Source organism: Rhinolophus sinicus, linkage group LG03 (genome assembly GCF_036562045.2).
Source record: "Rhinolophus sinicus isolate RSC01 linkage group LG03, ASM3656204v1, whole genome shotgun sequence".
Taxonomy (NCBI): Eukaryota; Metazoa; Chordata; class Mammalia; order Chiroptera; family Rhinolophidae; genus Rhinolophus; species Rhinolophus sinicus.
In genome coordinates, this window is record NC_133753.1 from 109,640,689 (window position 1) to 109,667,228 (window position 26,540).

At 46.0% G+C, this 26,540-nt stretch overlaps 1 protein-coding gene across 6 annotated transcripts; it reads left to right on the forward strand.

Annotated features, from left to right (window-relative positions):
* Positions 1 to 15,852: 15,852 nt before the first annotated feature.
* ZNF3 (zinc finger protein 3) lies at positions 15,853 to 25,272 on the forward strand. 6 transcript variants are annotated; one of them, XM_019717649.2, is made up of 6 exons: positions 15,853 to 15,974; positions 17,151 to 17,262; positions 19,288 to 19,386; positions 20,724 to 20,815; positions 21,101 to 21,227; positions 23,057 to 25,272. In XM_019717649.2, the coding sequence occupies exons 3-6, from the start codon at positions 19,332 to 19,334 to the stop codon at positions 24,124 to 24,126; spliced, it is 1,344 nt and encodes a 447-aa protein (XP_019573208.2). In that variant the 5' UTR covers positions 15,853 to 15,974; positions 17,151 to 17,262; positions 19,288 to 19,331; the 3' UTR covers positions 24,127 to 25,272. The 6 variants fall into 6 exon arrangements, with proteins under 6 accessions (XP_019573208.2, XP_074184625.1, XP_019573207.2 ...); XM_074328524.1 differs by having other exon boundaries at positions 17,151 to 17,243; positions 19,254 to 19,386; XM_019717648.2 differs by having other exon boundaries at positions 17,151 to 17,243.
* The last annotated feature ends 1,268 nt before the right edge of the window (positions 25,273 to 26,540 follow it).

Here is a 26,540-nt window from a genome sequence, read left to right on the forward strand (position 1 = left end):
CCACCTTGACACATATATTAGTTTCCTGTCATCTTTTCTAGTTTCTGGAACTACATTCCTTGCATTACTTGGATCATGGCCTCTTCCTCATTTTCAAATCCAGTATTTTCAGCAGCATCTTCATATATCTTTGTCCCTCTGTTCCCATCACCACATTGCCTTCTTAGTAAAATCTCTACCTACCACTCTCTTACACTTGGGATTACATTTAGTGCCCACTAGGATAATCCAGGATAATCTCCCCATCTGAAGATCTTTAACTTAATCATACCTGTAAAATCCTCTTTGCCATATAAAGTAACATTCACAAGTTCCAAGGATTATACCTGAATATCTTTGGGGAATCTTGTTCAGCCTGCCACAGCATGTGTGGGGTCACTGTAAGGAAGCTGGAGAGCAGTGACCTCAATCAAATGATCTAGAACCATGTCAAAACAATAAGAGAATGCTGGTGGCTAGACCAGAATTAAGTTAGCATGCCCTAGGCTCCCTTGTGGCTTGGCTGTAGCCAGAGGGTCTACCAACCAGGCTGGCTTGGGGTAGCCATAAGGGGAGGCGGGGGTGGGGTGGGGTGGGGTGGTGTCATTCCAAGGAATAGGCAGGGCAGAATCTTTAATTTTCAGAATAAGTCTAGAGAGCTCCCCAGCCGTTTTATCTTCATCATTACCCAAAGGATGACTGACCAAGAGGAGACAAATGCTTTTGGGGGATGGCCACATTCAGTGACCAGCCTGCCTCACTAAGGTGTGTGGACCAGAGGAGGGGAGGGAGGTAGAGCTAATTTTGGAGGAGGCCATTCCAGTGCTTGGCAACGAGATGCTGCCCATGGTAGGGAGTGTGGAATGTTCACCCAACACCTTGACTCTTGGCTCATTGTTGGGTGGCTTTTATTGACAAAAGGTACACCAATGTCAGACTGTTGATGGTCTGCAAAGCCTAAAACATGACAGTTTAGTTTCAAGGTCCATAGTGATGTGGCCTGAGTCAGGGGATCAGACTAAAACAGAGACACCGGCACCAAGAGAACCCTTAGAGGGTGTCAAAGGTTCAATGGAGTCCATTTAAGAGGAGCAGGAGGGAGCTTTTGAGCAATGCAGGCTTGATCAGCTTGTTGCCAGTCAGTCTGATCAGAGACCACTAGGTCCCCACCTTGGGCATCCACATGAGTAATGCACCTGTCAGATAGACCCAAGGAATGTTTCCATAGTTCTCCGCCCCACAGGGTGTGTCTTTAATATTCCTTGTCTGTCATCTTCCAAGTGGTGGACCAAGTAGCCTGGCCATTGGCTAACAGCCCAAGTCTGTAAAATGTAACACGGCTCATTAAGGGGCGTGCTGGCCGGACATGATGAGAATGGCCTTGAGTTCTGCCCACTGAGCAGAGCGGGGACATCTGCTTTCAGTTTTACATAGCTGGCCCTGAGGCTGGACAGCTGCAGCCACTCAATGGAACCCATTAGGTTTTACCTTAGCTAAGCCATCAGGGAACCAAGTCCAGGCATTTAGGGGAACCTCTGAGACATGAGGGTCCCCACTGATCCACATTGCTTCAAGTGGTTTCTCCTAAGCAGCAGCTGCTACTTTTTCATGTAAAACCTCTCTTGGGCCAGGCTGACTGCGCCTTTAAAATTACCATTTCTGTTTGACTAGCAACGCCTTTTAAGCTCTTCCCATATTGTTAATGATGAGGTTCAACTCGATTCACCTCAAAAGTGGGGTATCAGGCTGGAGAATTACAAAGCCTCCTGGGTCTGGAGTTCTTCAGCAGCAAGTGTACCTGATGGATGTGTCCAGCAGGTGGCGATGTTGCACTGAGAAATGGCCTCTCTGCAAACACTGGCGGCTGGAGTTTTTAAGTGGAACTGTGATTTCCCTTTCTCTCCTCCCCATTCTTTATTGTTTCTGACGGACCATTCTGGAGAGGAAAGGGAGATGGGTTGGTGAGTGATCTGTGTGTCCCACTGTCACCCTCTACATATGGCAATCCCTGAATGGGAAATTTCTTTAATACTTAAGAGGCTGGAAAAGTGCAAGCATATAACCCATCGATTCCTACTACACATTTAGGTGTAGAAACAGCAAAGACATTGGGCTCCATACAAAATCACTTTAGCTTCATGTCTCCACTAAAAACCTTGTCCAAACCCCATCTGTTGAATTTGGGCATGTCTTCCCTTACAGGAACAAGGACCAAGAAATCTAGCAAACTTTGTCAGGGGCTACAAGCATCAGACAATGCTAATTCCCCTGGCTGAGAGTGCAGGGCAGGGGAGGGGGGGCGGGCTAGCCTGCAGAGCGTGGTAGACGCAGCAGAGGGGAAATTTAACTGTCATCCTTTTTCCTTCCTTGACCTTGCACTCCACAGTTAGCACTCACAATTTAGTACTGCTTCCTCCTTCACGGGGAGGAGCGCTACCCCTTTGATGTCCTAGGAATGCCTCAGCCCTGGGAACTCTTTCTTTCTTTGCCTGTGCATGTTGCTGCATTTTACTCTGCAGTTTTTGGCACCTCAGCCACCCTGTGCCCAGCATCCTGTCCATACTTCCAGTCAATCTGGGCTGCAGCAGGAACCAGGTACTGCAGCTGGGTGGTGAGCCCAGCCCGGAGGACATGCAGACCACTGGCTTATGCAGCACTGGCCAAAGGTGACTGTACAGACCCCTTGCCTTGCATAGACAAGCGATGTCCCACAAGGCCACCTTTGACAACTCCCTTAATGAAAACTAGTGGTCTTGTTATTGGGCAGGGGCTGGAAAGGCCTCCTGAGTCCATTGCTTTTGGCAGTGCCCCATGTGGCAGGAGGAGCAGGTCCACGGGCCAGCTGCAGCTCACAGAATCCCTGTTCCAGGTACTGGCTTCGAGCAAGTTCCTATAACCCACAAAGGACTAGTTATCTAGGGGCAGTCCACATCTTGTGGGCACTTTCTACAGCCAAACCACCATTCTCTCTCTCTCTCTCTCTCTCTCTCTCTCTCTCTCTCTCTCCAGCTCTTTATCCAGGAGGAAGTGCTGAGAGACATAAGGTATTCACTCTTCATTTAGGTCTGGAGGTGGCCAGAAGAGTTTAATTTATAAATAAACTGACATTAATTTTCTAATTGATTAAGGCTCTGTGGAGGTACAAGGATAAATCTGTCCATGTGCCTCTCCGCTAGGAGTTACAATCTAGAAAAAGAGAGTGAGCAGTGTTTGGCTGTTGTAGGAACTAGTAGACCCTGAACCCATCCCAGCTCAGTGATGGTCAAAACATAATAATCTCTTCTTATCCGCTATGTCCCTCATCCTCGATATTTAATCAGTTGCCAAGTGCTCTTGTTTTTAGCTCTATGAAATCGATAGGGTAGGTAGATAGATAGAAATGAGCAGGAGAAGGAGAAATTTAGCCCCGGTTAGAAAACCCCTTGCTGCAGCTCTTACTTGGGTCAAGACTGCTTTCAGCTGCCCAGCAGAAATCCAGGCTTACACATACACTTAAGGGATGTGTTTACACATGTCCCTAAATCAAAGAAACACATTAGAAGAGAGACAGACATCCTGCTTATCAGAGAATACATCCTGTTTGTCAGGACCACCAATACCTTACTAGCCTAGTAGGATTCCAGGTTTTCACATACCCCAAGGAATGTGTTTACACAGGCCCCTAAATCAAAGAAATGCATTGCTAAATGCCAGAGGACAGGGCACCTCAGGGGGAGAAAGAGAGATGAGAGAAGGGAGAGGAGTAGGCAATTCTACCCAGAGAAATCCAAGCCTTCACACAATGTAAGGCGAGGCTGCTTCCCACCTTTGGGTTGGTCCCCTCCGTGTCTCGGAGCATACTCACATTTTCTAATGAACTTCTTGCTATCTCATTGCTACACAAAATTCTGTCTCTTGATTGAATTCACTCCTTCAAGAAGATGAAGAGCCAAGGTTCAACATCATTTCCCGATAACAAAATCTCCCATACCTATCTCTGCCTTCCTATTTCTGATGGCAATGCCCTAAAACCTGCTGGGCCAGTGTGAGTGGGCAGCCTACTGGGCCATCGTGAATGACCAGAATGTCTCTGCTGACCTGTGACTTATCTGGGTTCCCAGGCTGGGGCACCTGGTGGGAACCCCGTTCTTCACAATCTTGACCCTTTATTTTCAGCCTGCCTCCTGCTTAACAGAAAATACAGGCTCTCTGGTATGATTTACCTCAACTTCCTGATCTCTAACCCAACCTAGAAGATATATACATCTACATCAGTCTCCTCGTCCTGTAGAGGATGAAACTTACCTGTAATTTCATTGGAACAGCTTACAGGAGCCAATCATGACTCAATGGCTACAGACCTGCTCAGTAGAATGAGCAGTAGTGGTAGAGATAAATGGATGGGCCACAGCCCAGTGGTGACCACCTGGAGATGACTGCCAGGTGCAGGTAGCCAAAGCTCATCACCCACAGGAAGCGAAGAGACTCTGGGCTCCAGCCCAGCCACAGCTGCTGTGGGGACAGAGCCCCAGAAAGCAGTTTCCAGGCTCTCGGCCTCACATAGAAATGTGTTGGCTCAGGTAGTAAATGGCCATCAACTGTGATTGGATGGCCATGAGCTGTGGCTAGTTGGCCATCAGCTGTAACCAGTGAGCCATTGGCCACTAGTATGACTGCTGTGGCTACACTAGCAAAAAATGGGGGCTAGCAAGAAGAGGGTGGCTGGCAAGCACGGATTGCAGTTAGCACGGCGGAGTGCGAGTTGCAGATTGCAGAGAGGTGGACGGCGGGTTGCGGATCGTGTGGCTCCTATTTCCTGTGTCTCCAACCCAGCCGCCAGCGAGAATATAGTGATATGACTCCCCTACCTGTGGCTCCGTGGGTGTTCCTTTTTGGCTTAGCCATATCCTGCGTTCTTATGTGGGGAGCGGGAGCAGAGACCCCGCAGGCTGCCCCACATGACAAATGGTGCAGCGAGCAGGGTCTCCTGCACGACAGCTGCTTATTCATGGGACGTGCCATCACAGGGACTTTAGCTATTTATCCAACATTGAAACTGTCGGGATGGTTTTTTTCCTGCGGGCACAGCCACTAGGAGCTTTCTGTCCCCCTCCTCCTCCGATACCTTATCGGGGTAGTTTCCTGCAAACACAGCGGTTAGAGGCTTTCTCATCAAACCAGTGTTGAGCGATCACAGCTGTTAGGGACGGACCTCCCCGGTACCCTGGCCAGATTTAACCAATCCCTAGCGTCGCAATAGCAATGGCGCGAATCCCCTCAAACCCGGAGTCCTAACCCTATAAAACAAAGCGCCCTACCCCAGTAAGTGCTCAGTCTTTGGGAACAATCCCGCTGAGCCCGCAGGCATAATAAAGCTATGTTCTCCCTGATCTCTGAGCGCTGCTTGAGTCTCTTGGTCCTCGCCACTTTTCCGCAACAAAACAATTGCATAAAACCCATATGAGTTTTGGCCACGACTGAAAATAACTATCGGACAAGTGAGTTGACCTTACCTGCCAGCCCACTCAGAGCTAAGCACCCACATCCCCTTTTTGCCCTGTGGCTACCAGTGGGAACCACTCCTGGATATAAAAGTACATTTCCTCACTTCCTCTAGCCTCAGGGAAGCCTTCATTATAGATAAGGTGTGGCGGAGCCCCTAACTGTGCCTCCAAATGTATCCTGGGGTCCTGTGTGCATGCTCAGGAGTAAGCAGGGGGGCTGTGCACAGGGAAGAGAGCAGAGGAGAAAGGTGGGTCCGATCACTTGGAGACTGGCTGCTTCCCTTGCAGTTCCATGCGCCCCAACTCTGATTGGGATCCTGCCTTTGGAGTCACAGGCTCTGGGTAGCCCTACACCTTCCCCTGCTCCACTTTTCATGAGTTAGTCTGGAGGGGCTATTACACACTAGTGAGGCACTGGATCGCAGCACTAACTCCTCGGCACCAGAACCACTGCAGGATTACTGGGCAGAGCTGCTGTTGCTGCGGGGATGTGTACTGTAAAGTGCTGATCCAAAGGAATTAGCACGGCAGTTTTGACCGAAAGGTAAGGATTAAGAGGGCCTTTTTGGGGTGGCCGGTTAGCTCATTTGATTAGAGCGTGGTGCTGATAACACCAAGGTTGCCGGTTCGATCCCAGTATGAGCCACTGTGAGCTGCAACCTCCTTATAAATAAATAAATAAATAAATAAATAAATAAATAAATAAATAAATACATAAATAATGTGTTTGTTGTTTATAAAAAAAAAGAGGCCCTTTTATTCAAATCATGCAGAGAATGCCATCCCCATACAGAATCTTAAGGCACTTGATTTAAAGGTAAAAGAGAACCATAGACTCACACATCCATTTTCAATAATAACTAAAAACAAACTAGGGTGGCCCTCTAATTCTGTTTGAGATCCAAGTGGATCCCTGATCACAATGCTTCCACCCACAGAGCTGTAATAGAAGGACTTCTGGCTGTCCTGTCTGTCCCTCTCCATAGCTTCAGCCTGCTCCCTCTCTACAAGTCTGGGATTCCCGAGCACGCAGCTGCATGTCCTATCGCGTCCTATATTGGAATGTTGGACTGGAGGGGACAGGTGATGGGAAGACACTGGCCTGGTGGTGGGGATTCCAGAGCACCAGTCTTGCTTCTGGGCTGGTCTTGGGTCTAGCATGGGGTCCAGCCCTCAGGGCCACTGCGTGTGCAGGCCAGCCACCTGCTCTCTGTGCAGTGTGTCACTCAGTAAAGGCAGCTCCCAACCAAATGGATTAAAATCAGCAGCTCTTTCTTTTTCTACATCCAGGGTGCTAGACTGCCCTGGAGTGGTGGAGATGGAGCCGCTTCCGTGTCAGTTGTCTCTTAGGCATGAGGCTGAAGCTTGGCCTAAAGTGGCTGAGATGTGGTTCAATCTCTCCCACCCAAGGCACAAACTGCATGAACAATGACCTTATTCCCAAAGTCATGCTTGGAGTCTGGTTGTTGAACCTGATAATCAGCTCCAGCAGTTACCTCTGGAGCCAAGGTGCCCTTCCCCATCTTCAAGTTGTTTGAGACAGTCATCCCAAACTAAGCTCAGGGAGAGAGCTTTACACCCTAACCCAGTGGTTCTCAACTGGGGGTGATTGTATTCTTCAGAAGATATGTGGTACTATCTGGAGACACTTTTGGTTGTCACAACTAGGAGTGGGTGCTACTGGCATCTAGTGAGTAGAGGTCAGGGATGCTGCTAAACATCCTACTATGCGCAGGATAGCTCCACAACAAAGAATTATCCAGCCCCAAATCTTAGCATCAGCCCTACACACACACACACACCCTTCCCAGGGCTCAAGCTGGCCCAGGAGGCATGGAGAGGACCAGTTCCAGTGTTTGCCACCTCAGAGTATCCTGTTCCCTCTTCTTCCTTCCTTCAATGGCCCTGTCTCTCTTCGGCCTTTCTAGGTTTATTTCGGAGATCTAGTGCTGTTTCCTGCTACTGAGACCTTGATCAGTCTCCCTAACTAGGAACCATATCAGGAAGCAGGAAAAGACAGGGGTCCACTTATTATGCAAACTGATTCACTTTCTCCCTTGCAACCAGCTCCATAAGACAGTGGAGCTTTTGCCAAACCACAGACAAAGGCAGCCACATTTATACAATTCAGGGAGACCACTCCAGGGTCTTCAATGAACAAAGACCAGTAATTCATGGGGATTTTCTCTCCCTAAGTGGTACCTCTCTTGCTAAAGAAAAATGGCAATGAAAGTTTTTTTGAATCTTTCTTTGGAAATACCCACAAAGAATTGAAAGCAGGGACTTGTACACCAGTGCTCACAGCAGCATTAATCACAGTAGTTAAAAAGTAGAAACAATCCAAGTCCATTGAAGGATGAATGGATTAAAAAAAAGTGGTTTATCCATACAGTGGAATCTTATTCAGCCTTAAAAAAAAAAAAGAAGGAAATTCTGACACCTGCTACAATGTGGATGAACCTTGAAGACATTATGCTGAGTGAAATAAGCCAGTCACAAAAGGACAGAAACTGTATGATTCCACTTATGAGTATGTGAGTAGTCAAATTGAGACAGAAAGTGGAATGGTGGTTGCCAGAGGCTGTGGGGAGAGAGGAATGGGGAGTTGTTCAGTGAGTACAGAGTTTCTGGTTGGGAAGATGAAAAAGTTATGGAGATGACGGTGGTCACGGTTGTACAACAATGTGAATGTACTTAATGCCACTGAACTGTACACTTAAAAATGGATAAAATGGGAAAATTTATGTTCTATCTATTTTACTTCAATAATAATTATTTTAAAATCTTTTAAGAGTGCACAGAAGCAGGCTGTGGATGTTGCTCCAGTGCTGGGACGGGCTGGGACCCTCAGTGGGTAGAGCAGATCATTGGGGTTACAGACATTATTGGAAATTCACCCATTTTTCACTAACATCCCTTTTCTGTCCCTTTTCTGATCTCGAATCCATGTTGCAGTTTGGAGTCTTGTCTCCTGTTTTGTCCAGCCTTTTATATTTCCTCATTCTTTATATTTCCTCATTCTTTCTTTGTCTTTCATGACCTTGATGCATGTTTACTTTTTTGTAATTCTTATGAAGAAATTTTTGTAATTCTTATGGTTTTCTCAATTAAACTATGACAATTTTTTTTGAAGATTTTATTGGGGAAGGGGAACAGCACTTTATTGGGGAACAGTGTGTATTTCCAGGACTTTTTATTGGGCAACAGTCGTGTGCTTTTCCCAGGACTCATCAGCTCCATCAAGTCAAGTTGTTGTCCTTTCAATCTTAGTTGTGAAGGGCACAGCTCAGCTCCAGGTCCAGTAGCCGTAGTTAGTTGCAGGGGGCACAGCCCACCATCCCTTGTGGGAGTTGAACTAGCAACCTTGTGGTTGAGAGCACATGCTCCAACCAACTGAGCCATCGGGCCACTCGGGAGCTCAGCAGCAGCTCGTTGACTTCATTTTAGTTGCGAAGGGCGCAGCTCACTGGCCCATGTGGGAATCGACCCGGCAGCCCTGTTGCCCAGAGCTCGCGCTCTAACCAACTGAACCACCCATCTGCCCAACTACGACAATTAAAAAAAAAACTTTCTTAGGGCCAATTAGGCAGGAAATCATGTATAATATATGATATATACAGAGGGTGCCAAAAAATGTATATGCATTTTAAGAAAGGAAAAAATGTATTAAAATTATGCTGATTTAACCACTTTGAGCATCTCTTGTAATTGCAGGAGTCAAACGTGACTTGTATGCATCTTTTATTATCAGCATATATTATTACAATTTTAATACAGTTTCTTCCTTTCTTAAAATGTGTATACATTTTTGGCCATATATATATGTGTACGTATATATGTGTATATATATACACACATATACATATACATATACATATACATATATATGCATATCTAGAACAAGGGTTCTTGTATTGTCACATAAATGAGCAGATGAGTGGTAAAAGGGCTACGGTAACAGCAATTTCAATTTTATATGCCAAAATCACATTGTGATCTATCAACAGAAATGGTTTTTGGCCTCTTCTCATTTTATTGGAGGGGAATAATAGGGAAACACTTGAATCACAAAGGATTTGTTCACCTACTCAATATTGGCAGCAGTATTTCAAATGAATCCTTTTTATTTGGTACCCCAGAGGTTTTGACACCCCAAGGCAATGCACAGCTGTAAGGTTTGGGCTGAGAAGCCTATCTTGTGATAGAGGGCACTGTGGCCAAAGGGATGTTTTCCAGGGCAGCAGTTTTAAAGGTGTACAGATAGAAAAGAAGGACCTGGAAATTGGTTCTCTCAAAACTAGCTGTCTCTGGTCTGCACAGTGGCTCAAGTCATGGGAGCACCATGCTCCTAACTCAGAGGTTGCTGGTTCGATTCCCACATGGGCCAGTGAGCTGCGCCCTCTACAGCTAAGATTGTGAACAACAGCTCTCACCTGGAGCTGGGCTGCTATAGGCTACCATGTGCTGCCATGAGCCTGGGGCAGTCAGCGTGAGCAGCTGGCCAGGTGAGAGCTGCTTGAGCACCGAAGGGCAACTGGTGACCGACTGCCCCAGCCGGGGGGAGCACAAGGCTCATAATACCAGCATGGGCCAGGGAGCTTGTGTCCTACACAACTAGACTGAGAAACAACGGCTTGAACCAGAGTGAGGGGGAGGAGGCGGAGGAAGGGGAGGAAAAAACAAAACAAAAACTAGCTGTCTCCATACAGTTTGGGAGACTCCACCCCCACACTCACCCCCACCCCACCCCACGCCCACCATCCCTACCCCCTCAGAATTTTCATACCCTTATCTTAAGTCTGAAAAGAGACCCGAGTGAGGCAACCAGCTTCCTTCCTTCTTTTGGTAAGGCTTACTTTCTTTTTTTAAACTCTATCCCCCCACCCCCCTTCTTTTAGAATAAAGCTATATGGAAGTTTAAACATTTTCTTCCCCACCTTGAGCATTCCCGGGTGACTCATGGCACTATGGAGACTATAGACTTGGAAGAATAATCATTAATAGCATGGCTTTTGAGAACTTGGCTGGGAATTAACGAGATGGCTTGGTTCAGGCACCAATGGTAAACTGCAAATTGACTTCTCAGCTCCAGAATAATAATGTTGATTGCCCTGAAGGTGCTGGGAGTCTTAAGAGCTGTTCCCTGAGGGTTGTCATTAGGAGAACTTTCTGAAACAAACATTCCTGCTCTGAGGAGCCTCCCTCTAATTCCATTCTTGCCATTGCCTCCTTCTTTATCTCTGTTCTTGTCCTGGGGGTACACGTGGAAGGATAAGGAATTGAGAAGAGAAAAAAATAAAGCCCAGTTTGAAGGGTGAATTGAGTTCATTGAGTGGCTTGGCTATTCCATGTATTTGCTCAAATTTTCACTGGGGTCTAGAAGAACTGGAAATGGGTCACACATCCACCTCTCAGGCCACCCTCAAGTTGTATGAATTACTTGTGTATTTTGTTCTCTCTTGCCTCAGGGCCTTTGCACTGGCTGGTTCCTCTGCATACCATGTTTCCCTGAAAATGAGACCTAGCCGGACCATCAGCTCTAATGCGTCTTTGGAAGCAAAAATTAATATAAGACCCGGTCTTACTTTAATATAATGTAAGACCGGGTCTTATATAAGAACTGGTCTTATGTAATATAATACAATACAATGTAATACCAGGTATAATATAATACTGAGTCATATTAATTTTTGCTCCAAAAGACACATTAGAGCTGATTGTCCAGTTAGGTCTTATTTTCGGGAAAACACGGTAGAACACTCCCCTGCCCCTCATTGGCCTTGTTGTGTATTGGTTTAGTATAATTTCAAATCCACTTGTTTATGACTTAAGTGAAGGTATTTTAATCCACTTGTTTGTGACAATGACAAACACAAAACAGATGTGTTTTAGAAGTAAAGTTGTTTTGATATAAAGAATGAAGTAAATCATGCGAGGATGTCATCATTCTTCATCTGTTGTCATCAGCCCAGCTGCTGAGGGGCCCTGCTGGGGACTTACCCATAAGAACCTGTGGAGAAGCAACTATGGAAAGGGGACATTTAGACTATAAACACTTAGAATTTGTAAGGACTATTTGAGAATTTCCATTTGGGCAGGGCGACTCTTCACTAACCTAAACAGTCTCTGAAGACCTTTGGGGCATTCGCTCCTACTGTGGCAAGGTGACTCTGGCTGTTGGTGGTGATAAACTACACAGTGGTCCCAGGAAAGGAAATTGCCTGGCAACACCAGCATCTTCATTTCCTAGCAACGTGCTCTAGCAGGGCTCGGTGGGGACCCCCATAGTAGAGGCCTTGCAAGGCCCCCTGGACTTACCTTTCCTTGACCTATAGCTTAACAGCAGATCATGCCCCTGCAGCGAAGTTCCCCTGTCCCCACTCAGTTCCCTGTTTTAGAAAATTACCCTGAAATTTATGATTAATACCCTTAGGCTTATTGATCAAAATCTCTAGGGTCTAACATTCTTTCCAGGCTACTCCCATTATTGTACCTGGGTTGCTGATGCCACCACCAGTGGATAGCCACTTTGCCAGAGGGAAGGCTCCACGCAAACCTGCTCACTGCTCATGTAGCCTCTGGAGGAACGCCCAGATTTTCCCCTAAATACCCCAAGCCAGTCTGAGAATGTTAAGGCAGTTTTTGAAAGTGTTAACCTGCTGCCTTGTCAGATCTCGGGTGCTCTGACAATAAACACTTATCCTATTGCCCAACTCCTGTGTTAGTCTATTGGGTGAGCGGTGCAGGCACAGGCACAAGCAGCACGAGCCCGGACTCGGTTGCTCTCAGGTTGCCCTCCAGTTTCAGCAACAGAGGACTTTCATCTTTGAGCTGGCAGCTGGAAATCAGCTCTTGGTTGTTTATAGACTCTCCTGAGTACTTCCTTGTATGAAAAGGTACACCTCATATGAAATTTGGACGTTATTCCTTCACCTTCCCTCGCGTGGAACAATAATGTGATTAATCTGTCACTTGTTTGGAGTATGTTATTTCTTTATTTTGCTTATTAAGAAATATCCTGTATGCTATTGACTTGTGAAATTATAATTCCCACACAAATCTGTGCTAAATAAATAGCTGGCAAAGGCAGAATCAGTCTCTGAGTGTAATTTTGCTGTCTCTGTATAACAAAAGTAAAACAGGCCAGCATCTCTTCTGGAAAGTCTAGCCTCCCCACAGAGCCCTGCTCTTTGTTTTCTAGAACATACCATGTTTTACTGGAATTGGTTATTTAAATTATTGTCCTTAGATTGAAATCACTGATATGGGAGCTCCCTCACTATAGAAAATTTAAGTCTACTTTTCCCTAGTTTCTTAGCTCCTTAGCCCCTGTGTGGGGACAGAGCCCCAGAGAGCAGTTTCTAGCCTCTCAGCCTCATATGGAAAGGTGCTTGCTCGGGTAGTGGATGGCCGTCAGCTGTGGCTGGTTGGCCATTAGCTGTAACCAATGAGCCATTGGCCACTAATATAACTGCCGCGGCTACATTGGGGAGAGGAGGAGAGAGGAGGAGAGGAGGAGAGAGGAGGAGAGAGGAGGAGAGGGGAGGAGAGGGGAGGAGAGGGGAGGAGAGGGGAGGAGAGGGGAGGAGAGTCGGTCTAATGGCAGCAAAGCGGACAGCAGGTCGCACATTGTGTGAACCCAGCCTCCAGTGAGACCATAGTGATATGACTTCCCTACCCATGGCTCCGTGGGTGTTCCTTTTTGGCCTCACCATATCCTGCGTTCTTATATGGGGAGCAGGAGCAGAGACCCCGGAGGCCGCCCCGCACAACACCTGTGTTCTTGTGCAGGGAGCAGGAGCAGAGACCCCACCTGATATGCCACACAACACCATGGCTTTGATTACTCTTCTAATCAGTTTCTGAATCCTACACTAAAGATTGCTCCTAGCCTGAATCACAGAATGTCTCTCAGATAACTACTTAAAAGCCTGTGACTTCCCAACATCCCCCAAGCCATCCCAGACCCCTCAGGCCAGTATACGTGTTGATTGTAATCATTGACACCTAATGATTCTTTCCAACCCATTCTGGGCCCAACTCCTGGACAATGATGCCACCTGAATGACTGATTGAATGGCCACAGGCTATATACAGTTAATGGATTTATTAATTAAAATCTATTTTTCCTCATGCAGGGGCTTTGGGGATGCAGAGGATATCCCAGCAAGATTGCCAGTTGCAACCAAAGAAGCCAACTCAGTATTCCAGGTAGATCTTGAGACCCCTTCCTCTCATCTAAGATCAGATACAGCGAGAGTTCCGTGAATCCCCCAATAGGTAGGGACAGCTCTAGGCCCCTGCCCAGCGGGAAGTAGATACAGAAAAACAGACCTTCTGTCCCTCAACTTCCCATAGAGATGTTATGGGGATCTCCTCTCTCAAGGGGAAAACAAGGCAGGCAGTTAGAGATAAACATCGGGTCTCTGCATTACCACCCCAAAGACCTCCCCTCTTTGTCCAAAACTTCCCTTTTTCATTGTAGACAAATGGGTACAAGATACCCAACTAGATCAAACCAGCCACTCACACCTGCGCAGTCTAAAAAGATGTAGTAATAGCCTCTTGTCAATCTCAAGTGTCAATCAAGTGGTCCCTTGCCTGGAAAGGAACAACCAATTGGAGAGAAAAAGATAAAAACTCCAAGTCCTCACAGTCAGGCCCTTTATGAGCCCCGGCCCTTGGCCCTTTGGGCCGTTTGCTTTTTGAGCCTGGTCTTTTGCTTACCCTGCTCCAAACTCTTTGGAGTGTACTTTTGCTCCTGATAATGCCACCTTGGGCCCTTGAGCTGTTCTCGACTGCTCGTGTCCACTTCTATTTCTTTGAAGTGTACTATCTCTCCTAATAAACAACTCTTTCACCACTTTATTTCTGTGTCTCGTTCAATTCTTTGCTCGAGACGCCAAGAACCTGGACATTGTGCCAGAAGGACTCACTCTCCGGTGACATCACCAGAGAGCAAGGTCTGTTGCATTCACAGAGATGAGTGGGTGCGCTGTAAATATGCAATAAAAATCGGGATCAAATGTGAGGCAGGGCTTTAAGAGGGACCCAGAGAGCCCCAGTTCCTCAGGAGATAACAGGATTTTGTTTTGTATATAATCTGTAAGGACTGGATTCCAACACTTGCAGGACTCCTCCTGTGAGGGCATAAAAGTGAGTGAACCACAAAGCCTTGACCCTCATTCCCTCAAGCATTTCCACACATTCATCACATTGATGGAGCTTCACCTGTTTTCTTGGATCAGTAACTTCCCCAACTAGTTTTTCTGTCATACCTTGTACAGGTTTGTCCTCACAATAACTGATGGGCTGGAATGTTTTCAGATTTTAGTAATTTAAAGGGGGGCATTTTTACATGAAACTGTTGGGGAGGGGGAATTCCCCCACTACCCTTCCTGAGTTCTTACAGCTGTACTAGTAAAATTGACAAAAGACTAGATTAATAGGAGGGAAAAAATTTTTTTAAAGTGGACACAGATCACAGATAGCACTGAGAAATGATGGACCAGAGCCATCTTTTAATACTTTTTGGACAAAGATAATAAATTTGTGAAGAATCTACAGGATACCTAGGTTTGGATGCTCATTAGGTAGGAATCTAAACAAAGTTTGGGCTTGGGTAGTAAATTAATAGTGTAACAAGGTTTGTTTACGTAAACTTTTCCGCTCTGGATTCCTTAACTCTAGTGATAAGGGTGTCTTTCCCTCTAGGAGCAGGGCAGCTTTCAGGTGCGAGATTGATCTGTTTTTAGGGGCCACACAAAGAGGTCAGAGTGTTCTCTTTGTATTGGCAGTTTCCTAAATAACTTTAATTCAAAATAATCAATATGCTATTGTGAACTATTTTGGGGAGTCCTGCCCTGGGCCAAGATACACACAGAAAACTTCGTTTGGAAGCATAGACTTGGTTTATTTGTAAATTTCAAATAAGGGTGAATTTTTTATATAGCTGAATCTTTCCCAAGTTTGCTATGGGTTGGCTCTGGCCCTGGCTTGGACCCTGGTCCCTCGGGCACTGGGCGCTCTCCTCAGCCCTTGGCTGCCTCTCGGGAGACCACGTGTGGAGCGCGAGCCGGTGGACCCCGTTTCCCCCATGACCCCTCTCGCACCCCTTCCGCACCCTCCCGGGCCCGCGGTGCCCGAGCACACGCCCGGAGGCGGAGGTGTGCGGCATCCCGCCCAGCCCGGCCAGCAGGGGGCGCGGCTTGGCGGGCGGCGGGAACCGGGGGCCGCAGTGCCGCGTTCGTGTTCCGGCCCTGAACCCTCGCCTCGCGAGAGAGGCCTGGAGGTTGCAAACCACCGAGAGGCAAAGACCTCCTATTTTCCTAGAGAGAACAGGTGGGCGTGGGGGCCACGGGGGTGGGGTAGGTGGCAAAATAGGACCGACCCGGAAGCGAAACGGAGGGAGCTTCCGTTCTTTGTTCTGTCCCCGGTGTGTGGGTCTGTGACAGTGTCCAGCGGGGCCTGGTCTTTGTCCGGCCCCCCAAGTCTCCCGTCCCTGTCCCCAGGGTGAGTCCGGCCGCCCCCGCGGCTCGCGGTGAGACGGAGACTGTAGTCACCGGGGAAGGGGGTGGTGTCCGTGCCGCTGAGTCCCGTGGGGTACCCAGGCCCTCCCGGAGCAGGGTGCCGGGAGGCGCCACTCCCTCCGCCGCCGCGGGTCCCGGACTCCGTTTCCCCGGGGACCTCCTCCGCTGAGAGGGACTCTGCGTGGGAGAGAAGAAAGGGGCTCTGGTGCTGGTCTTGTGACTTAGCGCACAGCTCGAGCACTTAAAAGTTCCATTACGGTTGTAGAAGCTTCTCTCTCTTTAATAAAACAACTGATGACAGCGACCTTAATTTGGTAGTTCTCCGAGACACTTTTCGTTGAGGTTTACACAGTTATTCGGCCCCTCGTCAGGAGTGGAGCTCTGTTTTTACTTAGGTGGGTCTGAGGATCAGGGAATGAGTTCTCCGAAGTGTGCACAGTTAGAATTAGGTCTGGGAGGGAATGCAAGCTCAGATTCCGGGAATAATCCGCTGGCGCCCCGTAAATCGAGTCTTTTAGGGGGAGTGGTACAACTGTGTCTGGCTCCCATTTTCAGTTGTTTTGGGTCCCTGATTTGATCCGTTTTTGAAGTGGGATTGAACACAGACCGGTGTTTACGCTCTGCAGGGCGTGTGTAAACTACTAGAGGATAAGTAACTGGATGATAAACCTGAAATCTGTGGACTAGAGAAACTAGGTGTTTATCCCCAAGGAAAGTTTGTGGCGCGTGGGCATCATTTGGTTTTAGACAGTTGTGTGGAAAAAGATTCTATAATTTAAGCTCCGTAGGGCACTAGGTCTCTATGGGGTGAAGGTCCAAGGGGATAGATTTTTCAGTTTACCTCTGAAGACCTCTGATGGCTAAATGTGCAGCAAATAGACTCCTTGCTGAAGTATTAAGAGCACGTAACAAGTTAGCTGTAGCAAGTTAGCTGACAGAACGTTGCAACTTGAGAAAGTGTTACTTACACTGGATGGGAGATTGACAGGGAGAACCTTCAGTTCCCTTTCAGCTCTAAGGGTGCAATGCAAATACCAGTTGTGGTCTTAATTGGTAGTTATTAGACAGTGTCCTTTTTTCCCCCTTATCTATAAACATCTGTATTAGAAGTGAAGTTTACCTGAATATTTCAATTTTTTTTTTTTTTTAAATCATACAGCATTGGCATCAACTAAAGTCAGAATTCCCGGGAACTTGAACACAGGCTCTCAATAATTTCTGCTCTGGCCTACTAGTGATAACTCCAAGGAAGGTAGGAAAGAATCCAGCAGGTAAAGCGTTCCATGACTCGTTTGCATCACCAGGTCATCTTTCTCAGTCCACAGAAACAGTTCCAGGGAGAGGGGTTGGCAGTGGAGCAAGCGAAGGGCTCTGCCTGCACCTGAAGCTGTGGGGACACAATAGAGATTTTTCTTTCTGTGAAACATTGTTTACTGATCCAGACACTGGGGACTTGTTCTCAACAATATGCCTTTGAGTTCCAGCTTTGGTTAACCCAGCTGTGAGAAGGGAGCGTCACTTTTTTTCTCTGGAGTCACAGCCTCTGACTTTCCTTTCTAAGGAGAGTTTGGACTGAGAGCTGATTTGTTGGGGGTGATTGCTTAGAAACAGTCCTGGAAATTGTAAAGTTGGTTGACAGGAACAACAAGATGGCTGGCTTGGACACAGAGTTAAAGGGACCCAGATGGGAGGATGATGGTGGCAAGAGGGTGTGTCACCTACCTTGATCTGGTGGGCCTGGCTCATGCTTGATTCAGTGCTTTTCACTGTAATGGCGTTGGTGGTGAGTATTTTATACCCCTTTGTTGCCCAAAGATTAGAGTTCTCTGAACTCTCAGTGGCTCTCAGACAGGGCCCCTCCCCTTTTTCTGTCTTACATGAATGCAGTAGTCTGTAACAATGAAGCAAATACCGTATGCATTCCTGATTTTCGACTCCTTTCAGTAATGCCTTGCAATATTGTTGGCATGCAATAGATGTTTGTTCTATGAGCACATAAACAGATCCGGAGAGGGAGGTGGACAAAATGGAAGGTTTTTGTTCTTTACTCTTGCCTAAGTGTAAGTATGCTTTGGTGGCTGCTGCATCTGTTCTAGGTCTGTTGATTCTTGCCACAGCATTCAAGTGTGAAATGGAAACTTCTACTTGAAATCCAAACCTCAGTCTAGGCGCTAAGGTTACATTTTATTCCCTAGAGCCACAGAGAACAAATCTCTTTGATTGCCGTTGCATCTGGCAAGTATGGACATTAGTAGGGATAGAAACAGTCATAAGTAATAATTAGTCTCTGCTCAGGGACTTAACACTCTGACCCAAGGAAATGTATTAGGAGAGAAGGGAGAAAAAACAAGAAAGTTCGCTGCTACCTTCTCAGTGAGAGGACACACAGCAACTGGCACTAGTCTTTTAGATCTGGGTGAATATATACACCCACTCCCTGTAATGAGACTCGCAAGGATCAGAAAAAAGCCCAAGTTCCTCAGTAATATCCCAGCTTTGGGACTGAAAGCAGACAACTTTTAGAAAGAAAGGAGAGGAAGAATTTATCTTATTTAATTTAATGGATTTGAGCTATTTGCCCTAGTTCTGTGAGATAGGTGGTGTTTCCCCAGCTTTTTTAAAATGAGAGACAGAGAACTCGTGGAAAGTTTCTCTGTTCTCTGTTATTTGGGTGCTATTTCATGGCCTCTTTTCCTCTAACTATAACACCTAAAACCTAATGAAGCAAGTTTTCATTTAAACCTTCATTTAAACCTTCATTTCGAAACCTAATGAAGCAAGTTTTTTTTCCCTCCTACCAATTCTAATGTTTGTGGGTTTTTTCCTCCTCTATAAACAAATAGCTTTATCAGTTATCCCGAATAGTCTTAAAAAGTTGGTATGATGCATACACAGTTTGCGATCTATGTGTACACTCTCTTTTTCTCTTTACTCTGAATTTTTCGTATTTTTGATAGTTACTCAGTATTTCCTTCTGTTAATATTATTTGGCACTGGTGTTCCCCGTTTTTTGTTGTAATAAATATTCCTCCATGTGTGGGGGGAGCCAAAGGTGAGATATTGTGGAGGAACTTGGGCCTTTTTAGTGATCCTCCTGTGGTCTCATCACAGGGAGTGGGTGTGTATATTCCACACTAGTCCCAGTTGCCGCCTTTCTTCTTGCTGTTCCTGAGTAATGAATTAAATGCTAGTTCCTCCTTTCTGTATTCAGGAGGTGGGCTGTTTTTTTAAATCTTTGAACCTTGAACTTTTGTTTCTGCAGTGCTTCCTCCTCATTCAAAACCTGCTTCTTACAGAGTCTGCAAATAGGAGAGCAGAGACGGAGCTTCTGGCCCTACCCATGGAAACTCAGGCTGATCATGTATCTCAGGAACCTCAGGCCCTGCTTGAGAGTGGTAAGGAATAGGATTCATTCATTCTTTTATTCAGTCCTTCAGCAGTCATCTATTGAAATCTCTCATTCACTATGTACTAGGCTGACTGTTAGAATCCAGACATGGATAAGACACAGTTCTTGTTGTTTAGGAAGTCACAGCTGAGTGGGGAAGGCTGACTGAAGCCAGTAATTAATGTACTGCTTGATAAGTTTTATAGCTGAGGTATTTTTTTTTAACTTTATTTATTTTAAGCGTGTTTTTTCCAGGACCCATTAGCAGCTCCAAGTCAAGTAGTTGTTTCAATCTAGTTGTGGAAGGCGCAGCTCACAGTGGCCCATGTGGGGATCGAACCAGCAACCTTGTTAAGAGCACCGCACTCTAACCAACTGAGCTAACAGGCCGCCCTATAGCTGAGGCATTTTTAAGGACTGTGGGTTCATTGTGCGGGATTAAGAAAACTGACAGTCACCGAATTCTATCTTTCAGGCCCTTTGTAATAGCCAACTTCATAGTCCTGATTTGTGCTCTTTAGCACCATTTGCTTAGAGGAGGCTCTTGGGAATTGTTTTGTAGGTCACAGGCAAAAGGAAAAAATGGATAGAAAACCACAAAAGTATTTGTATTTTGCTTTCATAGACTGCTTTCATGACTTTGGGAGTTGGAGCCAGCTTCAGTCCTAATGGGTATTATTCCCGTGCTTATCAGGGAAGCATTTAAGGACCTTTTTGTCTGGATGATTCTGCAGAATCTAGTATCTAGGGATTTAGAGTCTCTGAGAAAAATATTAACCTAAGAATTACAGAAAAAGATAGGTGACCAAGCACAGAAACAGGAAACATTTGTATTGTTTTGAGATTTGTAGATTTGTTGTGGGAGTGGAGAAGAGCTCTGAGTGTTCTGTCTTCAGTCAGAGTTGGGGTGAACCTAAAATCGGATCTTAGTTTTCCTCTGGTCCAAGAGAACTTCATGCAAGAGTTTGAGTTCAGAGATGTGGTGAATGGTGGAAGGGACATGAGCTGACAGCCTATGTTTCTGGCCAAGTGTGGGAGGATGGTCAAGAACACACTCCAACAGTAGGATGAGGCAAGTTTCATTGACAGCAGAGTGACTGGAGAGAAAGGAGGGGACCGAGTGCAGATCGGAGAGCAGGAATCAGCAGGGCTTTGGACATCTCGTGGTGGGCCCACACTGAATGTACCTGTGGCGAGCACCTTTAGTGGCTGCAGAGTACCTGAACTTCGAAATGTCAGAGGGCAGGAGGCCGAGGTTGTCCCAGAGGCCCTATGAGGTTTCTGTAGGTCGGGAGGCCCGAGAGCAGATAGACTCTCTCATGGACCCTTTTTCATTGTCCTCAGCTCTTCCTTCCTCAAAAGTGGCTGCATTTTCCAACAAGGACAGTCTGGGGGATGAGATGTTGGCAGCCGCACTCCTAAAGGCCAAGTCCCAGGTAAGCTGTGGCTCCCCTTACCTGTCTTTTCTGTCCCATTTCGTGGAACCTTTTGGTGCAGCACCATCCCATTCTGGGCCCTAACCACGATTCCCTCCATCCGGACCGTCGCCCTTTCCTGCTGTATAGCGGGTCTTTCTTTCTTGGACTCTTGGCTCTCTCCGCCCTGATCTCCTTTCCCCCGTTTCCCAAATATGCATCATTCCACCCTGTCCCGGATTGTTTATTTGGTGTCGCTAGTCCCCCCCTCACCGTGAAGTCGCATGCATGTCCATGTTGTTTCAGGAATTGGTGACGTTTGAAGACGTAGCTGTGTACTTCATCCGGAAGGAGTGGAAGCGTTTGGAGCCCGCCCAGAGGGATCTCTACAGAGATGTGATGCTGGAGAACTACAGGAATGTGTTCTTGCTGGGTAAGGAGTTACGCTTTCTTAATAAAACTCTCTTGGCATTTCTGTGCTTCTCTTTTGCTGGTAACAGTTGAGTCACTGCAAATAATTCATGAAGGATTGACTTAGTCTCAGAAAATTCTAACAATGATAATAGTAGTAACTCCTATTTGTACAGTAATTTGCAGTTTATAAAGAGCTTTTATATGTACTCTCTCATTTAATCCTCACAGAAACAAAGCAATCCGGGTAGCTAGAATTATCCTCATTTTATAGGTGAGGAAAGAGATCAGAGGTATTAAATGCTTTACATACAGTCCTATAGCTGGTGAGTATAAGAACTCAAACCCCTGGTCTTATAAGTCCAAATATGGTACTTTTTTCCACGTTATTCTTAGTATTTAACAGAGAATCCAGAGACTTTTCCAAAAGATTAGCATATTGGGATCCCTGAACATGCGAGGTACTGCTCTGTGCCCAAGTGAACATTCTGGAACTCTGTCTGTCTCCTCCCTTTCTCTGTTGAACTTCTCCTAGGGACTTGTTGCTTTGTTCAGAACCTAGTGTAACTGCTGCTCTTGTAGAAATTTCAGCTTGTTAGAGGGAGCAATTCGCTTCTTATAGTCTATGGGCTGTTACTTCCTTGTCCGTCACCCACTTTCAGTGAGAACATTTTCCTGAGCAATGCCACGGGGTCCTCCTAAATCCCATTTGAGACCTTCCTGACATTTCCTTTTGTCCTCTACAGATCCTGGGTCTGGGATTGAGCTCTGGGACTGCTCCGTATGAGCAGAATAAGCCTTGTCCCAGGTCTTTCCCCATGAGAAGGATTCCCATTTCTGAGTTTCGACATCATCTCTGGGCTGGAATAAGAGGAAGGGCCGATGGTCCTGGGTTTGCAGGGAAATGAGAACAGAGAGGTCCTGAGAGGACCTGTTTGGGTGAGGGAGAAACAGCTATTCCTATCCCTGACACTCATTGCCCAGTATTTACTTTTGAAAATACTGACAAACTAAAAATGCTAACATCTAGACCCTTTATACTTATCCTCTGTGCCTCAAGTTCCCTTTAGAAACCCTAAGGCAGTGAAAATAGAGAAGTCAAAATGGAAATTGTTTACATAGTCTCACATCAGCACAGCCTTCTAGGCCCAGGGCCCAGAGATGAATTAACTCTGTCTTTTGCCTGTTGCCATGGATTTGGCATATGTGGAACTACAGACATGAGTGTTCTTTTCACCTAGGGCTGTGGGGGTCACTAGTGGCCTCACCCTTGTTTCTCCTTCCTGCTCTGCTACTGTTTCTCATCACTGTCCCCACTTTTAAAAAATTTATTTTATTTTATTGGGGAACGGTGTGTTTCTCCAGGGCCCATCAGCTCCAAGTCGTTGTCCTTCAATCTAGTTGTGGAGGGCGCAGCTCACTGGCCCATGTAGGAATCGAACTGGCAATCCTATTCAGAGCTTGCGCTCCAACCAACTGAGCTATTGGGCCACGCCCCCACCCCCTTTTTTAAAACTTCTGGTAGTCATCACTCCCTAATCTATAGTCTCTAACTTCTCTGAGGACTTTGTCACTTCATTAAATAACATGTCCTTTCTCTTTTATTTTTGGTTCCCTGCTGTTGCCCGATGCATACCCAACTTACATACCCAACTTCTCTATACCTCCAGCTATTGTCTCAATTTTGCTTCCTGCCTTTCTCCTTCCCTGTTTCCTCTACCCATTTCTTTGATTCTGCCAAAGCTATACACCGCCTGGGCAGATAGAGAGGCATACATGTGATTTTCCTGTTCTTTGGTTTTTGATTCTTTCATAAGGAACAAATGACGTTTGTATTTTGTATTGTGCCAGATGGTGAGAGCAGAACTGAGCGTGATCAAGAAATTTCTGAAGAAACAGGATCACACGGGGTGCTATTGGGACGATTCCAAAAGGATATTTCTCAGGGTCTTAAGTTTGAAGAAGCCTATGAACAAGAAGTCAGTCTAAAGAGGCAGTTGGGAACTTCCTCTGGAGAAAGACTGAATAGGAAGATACAAGATTTTCATCAAGTGACAGTTGAGGAAAAGCTAACCCCCACGAGAGAGAGAAGTGAGAAATGTAATGATTTTGGGAACAGCTTTACTGTAAGTTCCAGTCTTATTTCACATCAGAGACTTCCTGTGGGAGACAGACCCCATAAGTGTGATGAATGTAGCAAGAGCTTTAATCGAACTTCAGACCTTATTCAACATCAGAGAATCCACACTGGGGAAAAACCCTATGAATGTAGTGAATGTGGGAAGGCCTTCAGCCAGAGCTCACATCTGATTCAGCATCAGAGGATCCACACTGGAGAGAAACCTTATGAATGTAATGATTGCGGGAAGACCTTCAGCTGTAGCTCTGCTCTCATTCTACATCGAAGAATCCACACTGGGGAGAAACCTTATGAATGTACCGAGTGTGGGAAAACCTTTAGCTGGAGCTCCACCCTTACTCACCACCAGAGAATCCACACTGGAGAGAAACCATATGCTTGTAATGAATGTGGGAAGGCCTTCAGTAGGAGCTCCACCCTTATTCATCACCAGAGAATCCACACTGGAGAGAAGCCCTATGAATGTAATGAGTGTGGGAAGGCCTTCAGCCAGAGTTCACACCTCTATCAGCACCAGAGAATCCACACTGGAGAGAAGCCCTATGAATGTATGGAATGTGGAGGGAAGTTTACCTATAGTTCAGGCCTTATTCAGCATCAAAGAATCCACACAGGGGAAAATCCCTATGAATGTAGTGAGTGTGGGAAAGCCTTTAGGTATAGCTCAGCTCTTGTTCGCCATCAGAGAATTCACACTGGAGAGAAGCCTTTGAACGTAATGGGAATGAGCAAAAGTTCTCTCAGAGTTACTGCTGAATTAAATATCAGGGAGTCGACATGAAAGAGCCACACGCCACACCTGTTTTTCTCAGTTCCTCTGAACCTAAAGAGCTCCTGCCTTACTATAAAAGTACGAACAACTTAGGATGTGTCCCTTCTGGCACAAACCTTTCACTTTAGAGAATGGGGCAAATTGGGCAAATCATCCTGGCACTGTGATTAGCAACCTAGGCAGTTTCCCCAGGAATGATACCAGACTTGAAAAATTACGAGGCAAGCAGCAATTTAAAGTGCTGTGGTTAGAGGGAAGCTCTGGGACCAATTACCTTCCGCTTTGGAAGGGAGTTTGCACTAGACCATTTTTCTCACACCAAGAGGGCCTTTCTTTCCAAGGTGTAGATGGAAGCACAGTAGGAACAAAACTAAGGATTCCTCTAAGAGTTGGAGTCAGTATAGTCAGTGCAGAAGGCAGTGGAAAGAATGTTCTGAGTCGTTACTTGCTAAGAAGGGGCAGAGGCTGTATTTGAAAGCCACTGTTCCTAATCCAGCTTTAAGTTTTGATAAGGAATGTGCTGTTTTCTTGAACGAGTTCACTAATTGTGGAAATTCAGTGCTGAGGGATTTGTTACTTTATTGAGGAGGGCAAGAGGGGATTTCTGTGGTGACTGTTCTTTAGGGCTCTTGGAGAAGCAAGACCAAGTTTCCAAAAACATTCTGGCAATTTCGTCTGAGAACCCCTCATCATTCCCTGTTGTGCTAGGACTAATGGGGAAATCTGTCTAATCAGTGAGTCTAACATGAGGGAGTGGATCAAAAGCATTTAGCATTGGACTCTGTTTCCTCGTCTCTCCCAATTCCTCTCACCACTCCTGTGATGGAAAGGGATTTAATCTAAACCCTTAGTTACTAAGGATGCTTTTAAGGAACTCAGCCAGCTTGCCCTGCCCTCTGTCACACGACCTGTGACCTCTGGCCCCAGCAGCCAGACTGCTCCTAACTCCACCTCTATAACCAACAACAAAGTATGAATTCAAACAAAACAAAGCCCAGAGAAGGAAGGCTCTGGCCTGAGCCTGACGGCTGGGTTAGGCTAGAGCCCCTGAGTTTTCCCAGCTGAAGGGATAACCTTTCATTATGTTTTCCCAATCCTGCTCATCCTGTAGCATAAATGAAATGCACTATTAAACAGAATAGTTTTTCAGAAGGAGAGATCGAGTGTGTTTTTGCGCGGGGGCCAAATTTAGTTTCAACATGAAACTGATTAAATGCAATCTTTAATAATCTTAAAATTTTTTTTTACAATTTCTCTTTAGGCCACAAACGTGACCTGTTTCCCTCAAGACTCCATCGTATTCCTCTAGATGCTGCCATAAACTATTCAGTCATTTACACAGTTGCTCCCACCTTTATATCCACACGTAGGATTTTTTTTTAATTTTTTTTTTTTTTTTTTTTTTAAGATTTTTATTGGGGAAGGGAAACAAGACTTTATTGGAGAACAGTGTGTACTTCCAGGACTTTTTTCCAAGTCAAGTTGTTGTCCTTTCAGTCTTAGTTGTGGAGGGCGCAGCTCAGCTCCAGGTCTAGTTGCCATTGCTAGTTGCAGGGGGCACAGCCCATCATCCCTTGTGGGAGTTGAACCGGCAACCTTGTGGTTGAGAGCCCACTGGCCCATGTGGGAATTGAACCGGCAGCCTTCAGAGTTAGGAGCACAGAGCTCTAACCGCGTGAGCCACCGGGCCGGCCCCACACGTAGGATTTTATGTGCTGTGTAGTATGTGTAGTCATTCTGTGTAGTATGGTACTTACAACCAGCAACCACAACTAGAAAGGTTTCTGGGCATGGGGTCGCCAACAAGAGCGTACTTGGATATTGAGTAGCCATGGGCATATTTAGATTTCCTAGTTTGGCTATTGGTGCGAGGATGTTATAGTCGGGGAGAAGGCTGAGATGAAAGTCTAGTGGAGAATACGAAATGTCTGGAATTCTGGCCTCTGAAAATTTTTGGATGACATTGTCATTGACCACCTAATACATTTTTAATTTTTTGAAGCTATAACGAAACATTTTGAATCTTTGACGTTCACTGCATACTTGCAAATGGACTGTTTTTCAAAGGGTAGACCATGAATTATTCGTATTAGAATCACTAGGCTGCTTGTTAGTAATGCAGGTTTCTGAGCCCCAAGTCAGACTTACAAAAGAATTTCTGAGGATAGAGCCTGAAAATTTGAGAAGAAAGAAATAGTAATGGAAGAGTTAGGGGAAATTTCCAGGAGGAGATAAACTGGAGCTAGGTCTTATAAGCCAGATAATACGTAGTAAATGGGGGGAGGTTCAAGGCAGGACAGTTAGGGGTAGGCCTTGAGCATGGCACTTCTGTGAACTCTGGGAGAGTCCCCTGAACAGGGAAAATACTACATGATGAACAGTCATTACACGTGAAGGACGAGCCCCTTCTCTGCCCAGAGTCT